The sequence below is a fragment of the Silene latifolia genome, chromosome 2 (genome assembly GCF_048544455.1).
Source record: "Silene latifolia isolate original U9 population chromosome 2, ASM4854445v1, whole genome shotgun sequence".
Lineage (NCBI taxonomy): Eukaryota > Viridiplantae > Streptophyta > Magnoliopsida > Caryophyllales > Caryophyllaceae > Silene > Silene latifolia.
Genome location: NC_133527.1, coordinates 164950832 through 164964492, shown reverse-complemented (window position 1 = coordinate 164964492; position 13661 = coordinate 164950832). Strand labels below are relative to the sequence as shown.

The 13661-nt window shown below is 37.9% G+C and overlaps 1 protein-coding gene across 1 annotated transcript; it reads left to right on the top strand.

The window, feature by feature from the left end:
- The first annotated feature begins 4123 nt into the window (after window positions 1-4123).
- Window positions 4124-12240, top strand: LOC141643268 (protein TIC 22, chloroplastic). The gene is made up of 8 exons (XM_074452347.1): window positions 4124-4583; window positions 4693-4755; window positions 6499-6573; window positions 8670-8720; window positions 9735-9794; window positions 9908-9973; window positions 11063-11098; window positions 11829-12240. The coding sequence occupies exons 1-8, from the start codon at window positions 4197-4199 to the stop codon at window positions 11913-11915; spliced, it is 825 nt and encodes a 274-aa protein (XP_074308448.1). The 5' UTR covers window positions 4124-4196; the 3' UTR covers window positions 11916-12240.
- Window positions 12241-13661: the final 1421 nt, after the last annotated feature.

The window sequence follows — 13661 nt, the reverse complement described above, 5'->3', positions numbered from 1 at the left end:
TGGCCATAAGGCCGGATTTATTACTTACCTATGTTGCAGGATTGATTTTGGGGTCGGGAAATCATCTCGACCCAAGTTATGTGACGGCTATATATATATATGTGTTAGCTTATGACAGGCTTTATGAGGAATTTGGCCTGTAGGTACTCGATAGAGTACCCCGTACTCTATCGAGTAGCTGCAGGAAGGCGGGATAAAAAGCATTCTGACCTGTAGGCTACTCGATCGAGTAGCCAAGACACTCGATCGAGTAGCATGGCACTCGATCGAGTATCGCTACATACTCGATCGAGTGGCACTTTTTACGAGGTTTTCGAAAATTAAAATGTCCAATTGTTTTATAATTGCAAGTTTAATGTTTAATGTGGCTATTAGTGCGTAGTTACACCTTTGAACCATTAATTTTATATGTTGGAAGTCAAGTTTCGCTTTTATATACATCTTGATAACGATTAGTGAAGTGGCGACGGTTTCTTGTTGTTTTAATATTACAATATGTCATTTTACCATTTATTCATTGAACTTACATTTCTTCATACGCTGTGCGTGCAATGTTAACGTGCTTTATCGTTGGCGACTAGTTGTCCCGGAGAGTTATGTATGATTTATAATTTAAGGAGTTTATGCTTAGCGAGTAATGTCCACAGTAAATAATATGTTTTAACCCATGTCATGAATCAAATAATAAGTAATATGCGTTGAAATTTGGGTGGTGAACTTCGGGGACGAAGTTCCTTTTTAGAGGGGAAGAGTAATGTCGCGAAATAAAAAAAAAAGGTTGTTTTTGAATAATGTTTTGCTTGTTTATAATGTTGTTAGTATTATGTTTTGCTTTAATTACAAAAATTTCTGAAGTATAACGGATTACTTTAGTTCTTTAAAGTGAATGTGGTTGTATGTTTTAAGAGACGGTCATGAAGAAATAGTTATAGTGCGATGAATCGTATTTGAATCACGTTCTTTAGTAACATGGTGGCATTAGTTGTACCACATGAAAGTTGATATGAGACATGTTCTAGATTGATAGTTTGATAGTTGTTCTTGTATGTTGGGTGATCGTGGGTGGTGATTCGCATTGCGAGTTTGATGTTATATATATATATATATATATATATATATATATATATATATATATATATATATATATATATATATATATATATATATATATATATATATATATATATATATATATATATATATATATATAACGATTGATTGTGATAACGCTTGCATGACAGTAGTAAGAATCGATAGGTATAAATGTGGACGGTGATGATGATGACATGGGGGGGATGGTATTTCCAAGGAGTTATGGTTTGAGCGGAAAGAGTGGTGAGGTCGTGTTGTTCTCGTGCCGCGAGCGAGATAGGTGAGTTGAACTTCGGGGGACGAAGTTCTTTTTAAGGGGAAGACTAATACCCCGCCCTTTTAGGGACCCTTTGACCAGCGTTGACTGACCATGGGAGCGGGAGTAGTCTTAGAAAAGTGTGCCAAAACCATCTTGGGCTGCGTGTTAAGAGTGGTACTCGATAGAGTAGAGGCTACTCGATCGAGTAGCTAGGTTACTCGATCGAGTAGGGGGCCACTCGATCGAGTATGTTGGGTACTCGATCGAGTACCTGGTTTTCAGCGAGGGTTTTATATCGCGTTTTGTTAAATCCTCAAATCACTTCCGCCACTTTCCTTCTATCCTTCAGTCGCCTCTTTCCCTTCCCTTCACCTCAAAACCTCCATGGAAGCCTTTTGAAGATCCTTGAACCTTAGGAGGGCGTCACTTGGGTCAGGTAGCGGTCTCTTGCTGAGCTTTCTCCCTAATAGGTATGTCATAATCATCATCCGTGTCCTTGTTCTTTTAGTTAGGGTTTGCCTGTTAGTAATAGATGATGGTATTCTGGTTATAGGCGTTGCTTGGTCGCTGGACATGCTATCTGTCGGCATGGATTGGTTGCGGTGGCTTAAAGGTAGGTTCGCCTACTCAGTTTCTGTAGATGATCTAGCGTGTCAGTTGTTGTGATTGTTTGGTGTTTGCTTAGTGTCGTAGTTGTATGGCGACGATTGTATTGTGATTGTGGTTGTGATCGTTGTTGATGGTTCGCGAGGCGTGGCCTCGGCTGAGTGGGGTCACTTGCGGGAGTGGCTTCACGCCCTAGTTTCGCCTTCTGTGGAACCCGCCACGAGAGGGGATGTGCACATTAATTGGACGGGGTTATCGCTCGGTATGATGAGCGGGGATTTGGTGGGTACGGCTGCGGTCCCCCATCGGCGTGGATCGTCCAAAGTGGACGATCGATGTGAGAGATTGGTTGGATTGTCGTGGATCGCGTGTGAGACTGATAGCATCGTATTGTGTTGTTAGTTGTAGTTGTTATTGCTTTGTGTCTTATCTCGATCTTGACCTTGTGTGGTTGTTTGTTTGTTATGTGTCCGCCGTGATCCCTTATGGTGAGCGGTCGGTCTTAGCAGTGTTGATGTTGTTGATAGTGGAGTCCGGGCGGGATGAGTCCTCACGAGATATGGCGGTCATACTGAATAGTCTTTGAGTTGTACCTTTATATCGTATTTTGGTTTAAATCGCTTGTAATATATCTTAATAGTTCTTTTATCGACATTTGAATATTGCTATCCTCGGGCAACCGAGATGGTAACGCCCTTATATCCTAAGGAAGGCCTAGTTAAGGCTCCTCTGAATATGGGGGTGTTACAGCAGGGATATAGTACAGGACGGTGGTGGTCGGAGCAGAGGAGGACAGTGACAGTGAGGGGGAAGGGGAGTGCGGGGGAGGGGTGGGCTGTGAAGGAGGGTTGTCCGTCAGGTGATCGGTGGTCGGAGTCGCTGGGGAGGGAGAGTGCTGGGGAGGGGAGGGGTTACTGTCACACTGTTATTTGTTCATCAACGTTTTCGCTTTTTTTTTTTTTTTTTTTTTTTCCGAAAATCATTATTGATTATTTTTAATTTTAGTTTTACTTTGGGTTTCTGGCGAGGTGTTGGTTAATGGAGGTGTGTGGTGGTTAATGGAGGTAGATGATGGTGATTTAATGGTGAAAGGGGTTTATGAAAGGGGGAATTTTTTTTGAATGGGTAAAGGAAGAAAGAAATGAGAAGGGTAACATTGTAAACTACGTATATGAAAAAGTAAAAGACGTATGTGAAAGAGCAATACCCTATACGCCAAAATAAAAATAACGCTAATCCTAAGCATTAAACGTACTTTTTCGTAATAAATCTTGATTAGCATTAAACGTACTTTTTCGTAATAAACTTAGAAGATGTCATCTAAATTTGTAATCAAATTTATCCGTCAAAATGTTCTCCAACCAAATGAGAAAAACCTTGTCCAAATCACGGAAAAAATACACCATTGAGAATAATGTGTGTGCATCAAAAATGGCGAAAACTGGAAAAAAGATTACCTATGTTGTTTGATACTTGATGGTAATCACAAATTCATAGGAGAGACGATATATTTAGACCTGGCAAAATGGGTCAGACCCGAATGACCCGAGACCCGAAAATGACCCAAACTTACTTGACCCGAATATGACCCGCAACCCGAATTGACCCGACCCGACCAAGACCCGACCCGAACATTGTCTAACTCAATGTTGACCCGACCCGAGGTGACCCAATCCGAAAAGACCCGACTCATAACTAACCTGATCCCAAATGACTTGAAGTGACCCAAAATGACCCGAAGCGACTAGTACTAACTTATATTAATACTATATACATCAAAATAAAGTTTCATTGGTTACAATAATCCCTAATAAATAATTAAATTTGAAAAATAGTATTTCTTAATCAAAATAGTATTAACTTAAGTGCTTAGCCGTTAACTCAAAAGCAACCCGACCCAAAATGATCTATACCCGAAAATGACCCGACCCGAAATGACTCGACAACAGGTCACCCGAAATTGAGCCGAAATCCGAAAGTGACCCGACCTAAAATATATGGTAGATCCGAAATGACCCGACCCAAACTGACCCGACCCGTACCCGACCAGAGTGACCCGTTTTGCCAGGTCTAGATATATCTCATTAATGTTAGTAAGAGACCTCTCTCGTGGTCATTTTTGGTTTATAAACGAACATTATTTTAAGAAATAAGTTTAATTGCGATTAAAAATCGATAATTATAATTATTAAAGAGTAAAGGGACAGCAACCGAAGTCCGAAAACGGAAGCCAAAAAGAATGGACTCCCAAAGAGCAGCACCACCAACCAGCAACCCTCTCCTATCCCTTCCAACATTTCTCCATCAACAACTCACTCAACTCGGCACCCAACTCACCACTCGACTCGCCGACTCAGCCCGAGTCGCCGGTTCACTCTTCTCCCCGAACCTCAACCTCAACCGAGTCAGTCCCTCTCTCCCTTTCGCTTCGGTGAGCCAAGGGAAACCCTCGAACGACGTCGCTTTAACCACTGACTATGTCGCGAAAACCCTCGTTGGAACTACCGTTTACACAGTTAGCAATACTAACAATGAATTCGTGTTGATTTCTGATCCTACTAATGGCACAAAATCCATTAGTTTGCTCTGCTTTCGCCGCGAAGATGCCGAAGCGTTTCTTGCTCAGGTTTGGCGCTTTGAATTCGGAAATTACGTGTACGAGTGTCGGATACGGTTATTTTGTGCAAGGTTTTCGTGTTGTGTCGAGAGTAACGTATGTATAAATGTATGTGTAGGTTCAAAGTAGAAGAAAGGAGTTGCGGAGTCAAGCTAAGATTGTTCCAATTACTCTTGACCAGGTGAATTTATCTCATTTTTTTTATTAGGTTTGTGGTTTTCGGTGATTGCTATACTAGAATTTGCTAGGGGTTTATCCTTGCTTGTTGCTTCGTGGAATTGGAAACTGAATTTGGTTGAGTTTGATTTTGGTCGTTTATGCCGGACTTAACTCAAACTAAACTGAATTTTCGTTGTATAAGGAACTCTGTGACAGTTTGTTGCCCATTTTGTGGTCATATATGTGCTGCTAGTCTGCATCTTCTTGTTGTCTACTGCATTTGGCACAATGTTCTTCGAGGATGATGGTTTATCGATGGATTGACATTGCCGTTGGTTTAGGGATTAGGAGTGAGATTGGTCTTTGTAAATTGATACTGCAAAATGAGAGTTTTTTTCCATCAAATTCTCGTCTTTGGTCTGGGATAGCTTATATCTTGGAAGTACTTTGATGGGAGTGATTAGCATTTAGGCTATTTAATTGGATATCGTTCCTGTGTTACTAGGGATGATAATATGGGTCATTTCTCAAATTGAAGATGTCAGGATAGTATGAGTTTGTTGGCAAGAGAACAAATACATACGTGTACATTTCTGGTAGTTTGGAGTACTTGGGTAGTCTGTAAGCGTTTTTCAACTAAGGTTGTGGTGAGATTTAGTTGGATCCAATTGTGACCAAGCAAAGAGGGTTACTACAATGATCTCATTTCATATAGCCTCATCGCATCCTTGGGCGAAGGTTTACTGAGTTAATAACCAAAGCACTTGGTGCACCTTGTACCTTTGTCTAGAAAAGAGCACCTCAGGAGCGATTAAGCATAAGGCTCAGTGGGGCTCTAGCCAAAACGCCTTGGTTCTCCTTATAGACTAGGCGCAGTGAACGAGGCGCATTATTATGTTATTCCAATATTTTTTTCCCTTCTAATACTTCAATTATCCCCTTTCCTTTAGCACATTATCCCTCACATATACTCCTTGACGTTTAAACCCTCTTTAAATCCAGAGTAGGAAACATTGCACAAAATTTTATCTGGAAAATGCATTTTTGTTTGCATAAAGTGTGTGCCTTGTGTCAATAAGGCACGCACCTTGCCCCTTTTAAAACAAAGCCTTTGCACTTTACACAAGGCGTAGCTAGGAAACTACTGTACTATTTCCAGTTTTCCACATTATTTTCTTCTAGTTCATTGGTTATACCCATCCATTTACCCCTTTATCCTACCTTTTACATATTTAAAATTCAAGCAATGGTATTGTAGAAAAAAAGTTGTTTAAAAGATACAAATTCTTTCACAAAAAAGTAAGCCTCGTGTGCATGAGCCACACCCCTTCGCCTCATGCCTTGCCCGTTGATCCCACAGGCTTTCTTCATTTGGTCCCCACATCTCATCAGCCAACACCAATGTGTTTTCTTTTTCATGTGGTGATTTATTAACGAGGAACTATATTTATGCGGTGGGCTTGGAAATGATTTAACTTGAAGCTACCAAGCTTCGGTTTTCTACAAGGCCTTCCATTTTTTTTATTAGAGTAAGCAAATCAGTAGTCAAACAGATAATAGATTGCCGAGGGGTTAATACTTGACTCTTGAGCACATTGTTGGCGTGGATAGGAGAACGATGGGATATATATTGTAAACCTTCATTCTATATGTATTAGTCTTCATGTAAAGTTGTTCTCTCTTTTGTCCTTTGTCTTTTTTCTATTTCCTTCTGTCAGTGACTCAGTCTCCTTCGGCTTATAGGTCTCATATACATCTTCTGCAGGTGTATATGTTGAAAGTTGAAGGAATTGCATTCCGGTTCTTGCCTGATCCTGTTCAAATAAGGAACGCATTAGAGGTGCCCTTTCTATCTAGTGAATTAGATCTATAAAATGGGCTGTATTCCAGTGTGCCTGTCATGTGAAACAGACATCACACAACTCTTTAATGTGCCTGGCACCTTTACCTCGTGCCTGCCGTTTTTGTCTGCTGAACAATATGTTTTTCAGGTCCATATGGACTGGCCTTTATTTTATGTGCTCAGCCATCAGCATCTTAGTTACACATCTTACACATGTGGGAGTATTTGAAAAGGGAAGTGTTGGTAAATGAAAGAAAACTTTCAATTAAAAAGTTGATCAGCCAATTGTTGTTACTTTGAGTATTGAAATATGATATGTAAAGATAGGAAGCGGAATAATGTTTTCAGTAATTGAGTATTTGTTGGCTGTGGTTTTCCGAATCTGACAAGGATTAGTAACTTTTTTTATGCTTTTATCATGGGTAATCTTATCTTCTACTTCGTACTACAATAAGTTTATACATCATTTTAGTGAAAATAAAATCTTTTTTTGAAATTGTACATGTTTCAGGGGATCACAATTCACAACTCTACTAAAGATTTGAGTATTGTATGTAGCTTTTTGAAATGTCAAATGTTAATCGGTTCTAGAGTGAAAACTATATTATGCCAACTCTATTGGCCTACAATATCTGCAATCTTTATCTTGCTTCAGTGCGTCTGTCCAACCGTTGACAGAATATAAACCCTCTTTGGAAATTTATGTCATCTTCTGAGGTTGTTTGCTGATCTTTCTTTATTCCAAGTATGTGAATCTATTATAGAGCAAAAACTATCTTATGCCTAATCTTTTGACCTACCATGTCTGCGAGCTTATTTGGCATCACTGCATCTGTCAAACCTTTGTCAACAGAATATAGCCTTCTTTTTATTTTATGTTGATCATTATTCGCAAATATGTGCTTATTGCCGTCTCCTTCCCATTCTGCTCATGTCCACGGACAATTATTTATGTTTTAGTGAAATACTCAAGATCTAAAAATTTCTCAGAGTAGGTTTTACTTCCTCCAATCTAAGCATTTCCACCACCTTATTTTTCACAAATTCATGTCTTCATATCTCTGGTTTTGATCGGTTTTGGGGGAAACTTCTGTAGAATATTATTTTCAATTGAAAACAGTGTTAAACTATGCTATTCGGCTTATCTCTTTGTCTGTGTGGCTGACATCTGAACATTTCAATACAATATGACACAGCACTCTTACCTTCCATTTTCGACCAGCGCGCACTTTGTTTTTCAACAATTTGCTGTGCTTCATGGTTACAGTAAAGGCAGAGTAACATAGGCCTCGAACAAATTCCCTTTACAAAAAATGAGGAATGAGGATGGGTATTAGGAGAAAATTTGCATTCTATGTTAAAAGAAGAATAGGCCGATCTAGTAAGGAATTGGAGTATTGGACTTTCCCAGTCACATCATCCAGACATCCACCTTATGAAAACCAAGCAAAGAAAACGTGGACAATCATTTTCTGGTAATTAGGGCGGTGGATAAGCAAATTTAAGGTAATGAGGTAGGTGAGAATATTCATGGTAAACTGATGGGTGTTGCTGTAGTAGGCCTGTAGCTATTGTGCTGCTAACTCGAGAAAAGATAAGAAAGGAAAAAAGAAAAATATATATGGGTCTACACATAAATGGAGTTTTGGACTAAAAGAAATGCGAGACTTTATTTAACACAGCATCATATTTGGTTAAAAAGTTCGATCTTCCGTGTAAAACATTAACATGAACAATATTGGGCCTATGCTGCTGTATGTTTTGGCTGACATGTAAAGGAATCTTAACATTCATGTCCATATTTTCCAGCACATAAAGGCTATTAAGGAAGTAAGCAATATGATCGTTGTGGCTTTAGTCAAAGCATGGCTGATATTGGAATGAGGTTAGATAAGGAATGCTAAACCATATTAATGTGATCGCATAACACGGTCATTCAGAAAGAAAATTTGAGTTGACTTCTCATAGAGCATCATGTGCTAGGTTTCAAAGTTGGTTAAGTATGCCACTTTGTCTAACTTGGGGATTGTATGCAAGCCTCCTAATCCTGACTTCGACTTCAATATCTTGTTTACCTTTATTTTTTATTTCAGCTAAAAGCCTCAGAGACTAAAAGTGGATTTGATGGCGTGCCTGTCTTTCAGGTATTCTTGGTGGCATTCTGCTTCCTCTTTTCTAACAAAAAGCATTTTTTGTATATTTTCTTGCTGCATTATGAATTTGACTTTTATTTGTTACTAAATGCAATCCCATCAAAACATTGAGATGCAGATCTATAAGCTGTCAAAATACTCACTAATGAAGTAATGATCATAGTCACTATGGTGGACTATATTTGATTATCCTTATCGTTTTTATGACATAGTTTCATTTGCTTAGCTTCAGACAACAACACATTACCCCAGTGCCTATTTGCTTAGCTTCAGAATTAGGTTTTAATAATATTAATTAAATGAAGAGCTTAAGATTAGAAATACAGTAGCTTATTAGATTAACATTTGAAATTGATGCTGTTACAACTTTTGTTGGAACGACTCATGTAAGCTTTTGAAACTGGAAAGAGAGATTCTTTATCACAGGATTCACTTAGTAATAGGCGGGAGCGAGGTACTAATGATGGGCCAAGAAACTGTATCTAACACTTATAAAAGGTTTTAAGGTTCCTGTGATCCCGTTTTGAAACGGTACCGGCCGCATTAATGACACGACAACTCAGATGTGCCTGCTGAATGCTGAAACCTATTAATTTTTGGGCAGGAGTCCTCCGTTGATGTTGTATCACATATTCACATCATTATGATTTTGGCTTGATGATAAAGAATGTGTGTTACTTTATCAGGGCTGTAAGAGGCATTGATTGAACTTTTTGGGTCAGGAGGGGGGTGTCTTGATAAGAAATATTGACAACTCTAAACTCGGTCCTCAAATTTGTTTTCTAATGGTAATATGATTCCTCTGTAATTATTTGTTTGGTTAATATGGGACTTTCCCTATTTTATTACGCTTCTTATGAATGGATTGTTAAAGACAATACCCTTCGGTTGTATGAATCTTGTTGACTTCTGTTTATTTTCTTAAAGTAAGTGTCTATCTTTTATATATGAGGATCTGATTTATGACATTATGCTTTTCTTTTCTCCTACTCCCGCTGTATGCAGTCAGACCTTTTGGTTGTGAAGAGGAAAAACAAGCGTTACTGCCCTATTTTTTTCCGAAAGGTTCTTATCTAGTTTTCATTAACTCTGCTAATCTTACTAGCCAACGTTGCAGGTTTACTTTTGTCTGATTAGCAATCGTAAATCTAACTCATTGGTATCCTTAACTGGTGCAGGAAGATATTGAGAAAGAACTGTTTCTAAGGACATCAAGAGGCCGGGGAGTTTCTCAGCCTATATCAGTATGCCTTTCTATCTTCACATTTGATGTTACTTTTCTTAATTTACTACACCTTCTGTCGAGAGTGAGTCTTCCTTCTTTCTGGGTTGTACCAGAATGACTCGTGTAAACACAAATTCTTCACCTTGTACAATTTAATGTCAGAGGACGTCATATTTGTGCAATGCCAAACACAACAGTAACTCTATGATTGAGGGGGTATTCTATAGTTGTATACTTTTATCAAATTTAATGAATCGGCAGATATATGGATTCCTCCACTCCACCAGGGGACATACATGGATGCATAATTAGTCTTACTATGTTAAATCCCTTTTTACAAGGGGCCAAGAGCCTTACATGTGTGTTATAAAACAAATGATTGTTCGCGTTATTGATATAGCCTTTGCATTAAAATTGTTGTTCATGATATACTTGTTTCAGGTGAAACAATCTAGTAAAAATGTATTTTGAAGTACACAAGACGCTGTAAATACACTTTTCCTTATAAATCTTGAATGCTTGTCACGTTGGGTATTTGAGGTCTGCTAACTCGTCCTGTACAAGTGACGTAAAAGGCATCGGGGGTATTCGAGGGACTCTTTGTGATGCCTACGTTAGCAAGTGTAAGATGAATGGTCAATCTAACACGTGAGGTATTAGTGTTAAGCTTGATAATGTATGGAATTGAACGTCCTTGTATAATGGATTGAGTAAGGTATTTATAAAGGAAATGTACCCGTACTCTTGTACCTGTGACCTGGTGGCATGATGACGAGGTGATGACGTCGTGAGAGCAGGCGACGCTCTCATGGGTGTCGCCTGTTCAGCCCTTCTGCTGAGGCTAAGCCATCCTTTCAGTTAGAAATGGTCCTGCCAACCAGTTGATGACATCGGCTGGCTGGGCATACGTTAATCAGATCCATGTCCTGTCACTTGTATTTTATTATGTTCTTTAGATTGTAGGATAAGACAGAAGCCATGGACAATGATGTTGTCTTTCTGTTGTCTTTATTCCCCCCCCCCCCCCGTGTCAGTCTAGCCTGCAGCCCGAGTTTGTCTTCTCGTTTACGCTTCCTAATAATTCTTTCTTTGTTTTTGGTTTACCCAGGTAGGAAGCTTAGAAGATGTTTTAAAGAGAATGGAGGTATCAACACCTTCTTAACAATTTGTAGCTTTTTTTTTTTTTTTTTTTGCTTTTCTTTCCTGTGTAAGTCTCCTGCGAGACCGTCTTATAGTAAAATAATATGAGACATATGAGTAATACAGTAAAAACTCAAGGGGAAAAAAAAAGAAAAACCTAACTGAAAAGTAACTAACTACCCTCATCATATGAGAGGTCTCACAATGGAGTTAGAGTGAGACCGTCGCATATGAGAGATAATGTTCTTTCTTCTATTTTGAGATTCATACTCTTATTCACCCACTATTTATTCTCATACTTTCACTGATCCTAGTACTATCTTCATCATGATTCTCATGCACCATTTTGTCTCCATTGGAGCCAAAGACACTAATCATTGAGTTTGGAGAAAATGGAATTATCAGAATGACTCGCCAAACTGGTTGCGCTTCTTTTTATTATGAAGTAGCAATCATTTAATGTAATTCAAAGCACATTTCTTTATGTCTCATCTGAACGCAACCTCTATATGTTTAGTAACATAGTGGTAATGCTACATACTTTAACTTCCCTTGCCTATTGTGGCAATGGAGTGCCATTGCTCTCCCCCCCTGCACCAGCACTTGGAAGTTGGAAGTTGAAACTATATTCCATATTGTGACAATGAAGTCCGTCCATAAACCAATCCTACCTTAAATTGCACAGATATGCAATGGATGCCAATAATTACGTAGCCTGTTGATTGTAATTGCAGATAAGTGAGAAGAATTCAGGGTGGGATGACTTTATCTTCATACCACCTGGTAAAAGCCAAGCACAGCATCTTCAGGTGAAAGCGTGATTATAGTCCTTGACGAAGAAGATATTGGAAAATGCTAGACTCGAGTTGAAGGTGTTGTACTTTTTGAGCTATCTTCTTCAATTACTGCAGCTTCGTGTTCTACTTTTTGAGGCATAGATGCAGTTGCTTTGACATCATAACTGATTCTCGAGTTCCAATTGCAATACCAATATTCCTTTTATTCTCAAAGTGAGTCAAATAGGGTTATTAGTATCTGAGTTTGAATTTTGATGAAAAGGTTTGTCGAATGACGGATCTCGGTAATGTATTTATTGAGGAAACCACACTTTCATTATGTTTTACAAGTTGGATTTTGCTGATTAAATGGAGTTGAACACATCGAAAGGAACAGAATGGTCCGTCCTCCATTAACTTCTACTGTACAACTTGTGCTGCAAAGAGAGTACCACAAGTTTCAAAGTTTCAAAACTCATAAAAAATAAAATAAAGCCTCGAATGTTTTGCTCTCTTTTATGGTAATAATGATAAACAATACGGAAAATTCTTGTGATATCTCATATCTTTGAGGTTTGCCACTTCGCAACGCAAGTGGTATCCCTATTTCTGAAGCAGAAAATTTTAATTGTCGATAACTTGTTACGAATTTAGAAAATAACAATTCTTTTTCGGAGTTGCTTTTTTATAGACGGGTTTTACTCTTTTATGGACTTTTTTCATATTTTTTTTTTCCATTGTAAGCCCTTTGCCTAGAGAGAGAAAAAAACTCTCTAATTCTCTTATTCACAAGATTAATCAAATCCATCAAATTACACAACTATCGATGCTAATTCTCATATTGATCAAGAAATAGTTCTAACTAGTTGGAAAGCCCGTGCGATGCACGGGGCTCCTATTAGGATTAGCTGTAAAAATATATTCTTAAGTTAACAAAAAAGTTTAACTATGTTGAATCATTGATGAAAAAAATTCATGGTTGGTATAATTGATTGATGAATTATTAGTGCTTTTACCGTAAATTTTTTGCATTTAATAGTACTTATAACATCAAGTGATTTAGTTATAATATGTACTTTGCTTTTTCATTGTCGCAAGCACAACTGGTTTTTAATTCAATAAAAAAATGCTCTCTCTGTCAACATGGTGGAGCTCACCAAAATAAATCCTTAATAACGGAGACAGACCTTTATGAGTCTTGTAAATTATTTTAACCTACAACAACTATGTAAAACTGAATGATGTTACATAAAACAACAATAATTATCATAATTATATATAGTGTGTTCAAAGAAAATGTTAAATCTCTTAAACATAATTTTACCTTGATTATATATATATTTACAATTAAGAGTATTTGCTCCTTATAAACTTCTCACAACCTCAAATCCAAACTGAATTCCAATAGAATTATTAGTCTCTAAACAACAATAAAAAATATATGTGATTCTATTGCATAGAATGCACGAGGCAACATCATTTATTAGTTTTATGACATCATTTAAAACCGTTGAGTTACCAAGTTAGTATTTTATGGCAACGCTGAAACGTTGGTTTACCTTACCATGGTCTGGTAATAGAAAACTATTAAATTTAACAAAAAGTCAAACCATGTTGAAAATGAGAGCAAACAAAATTTCGGGAGTTGATTTAGATGAGGAGTGATTAATCATGAGTTTTCCTCACAAAAACGCAACAAAAATGTTGGCATTTGGTATTGACTATATCAGTTGTATACTATCCACAGATATAATTGGATTGTAGAGTTATTATTCTTATAATCTCACGCGT

What these genes read in the sequence shown, in the direction of transcription:
- LOC141643268 (XM_074452347.1), top strand. Translation starts at nt 4,197, where the DNA reads ATGGACTCCCAAAGAGCAGCACCACCAACCAGCAACCCTCTCCTATCC. An exon ending in ATGGCGTGCCTGTCTTTCAG is followed by an intron (nt 8,721 to 9,734) that starts GTATTCTTGGTG and finishes CGCTGTATGCAG; the next exon opens with TCAGACCTTTTGGTTGTGAA. An exon ending in GAGTTTCTCAGCCTATATCA is followed by an intron (nt 9,974 to 11,062) that starts GTATGCCTTTCT and finishes TGGTTTACCCAG; the next exon opens with GTAGGAAGCTTAGAAGATGT.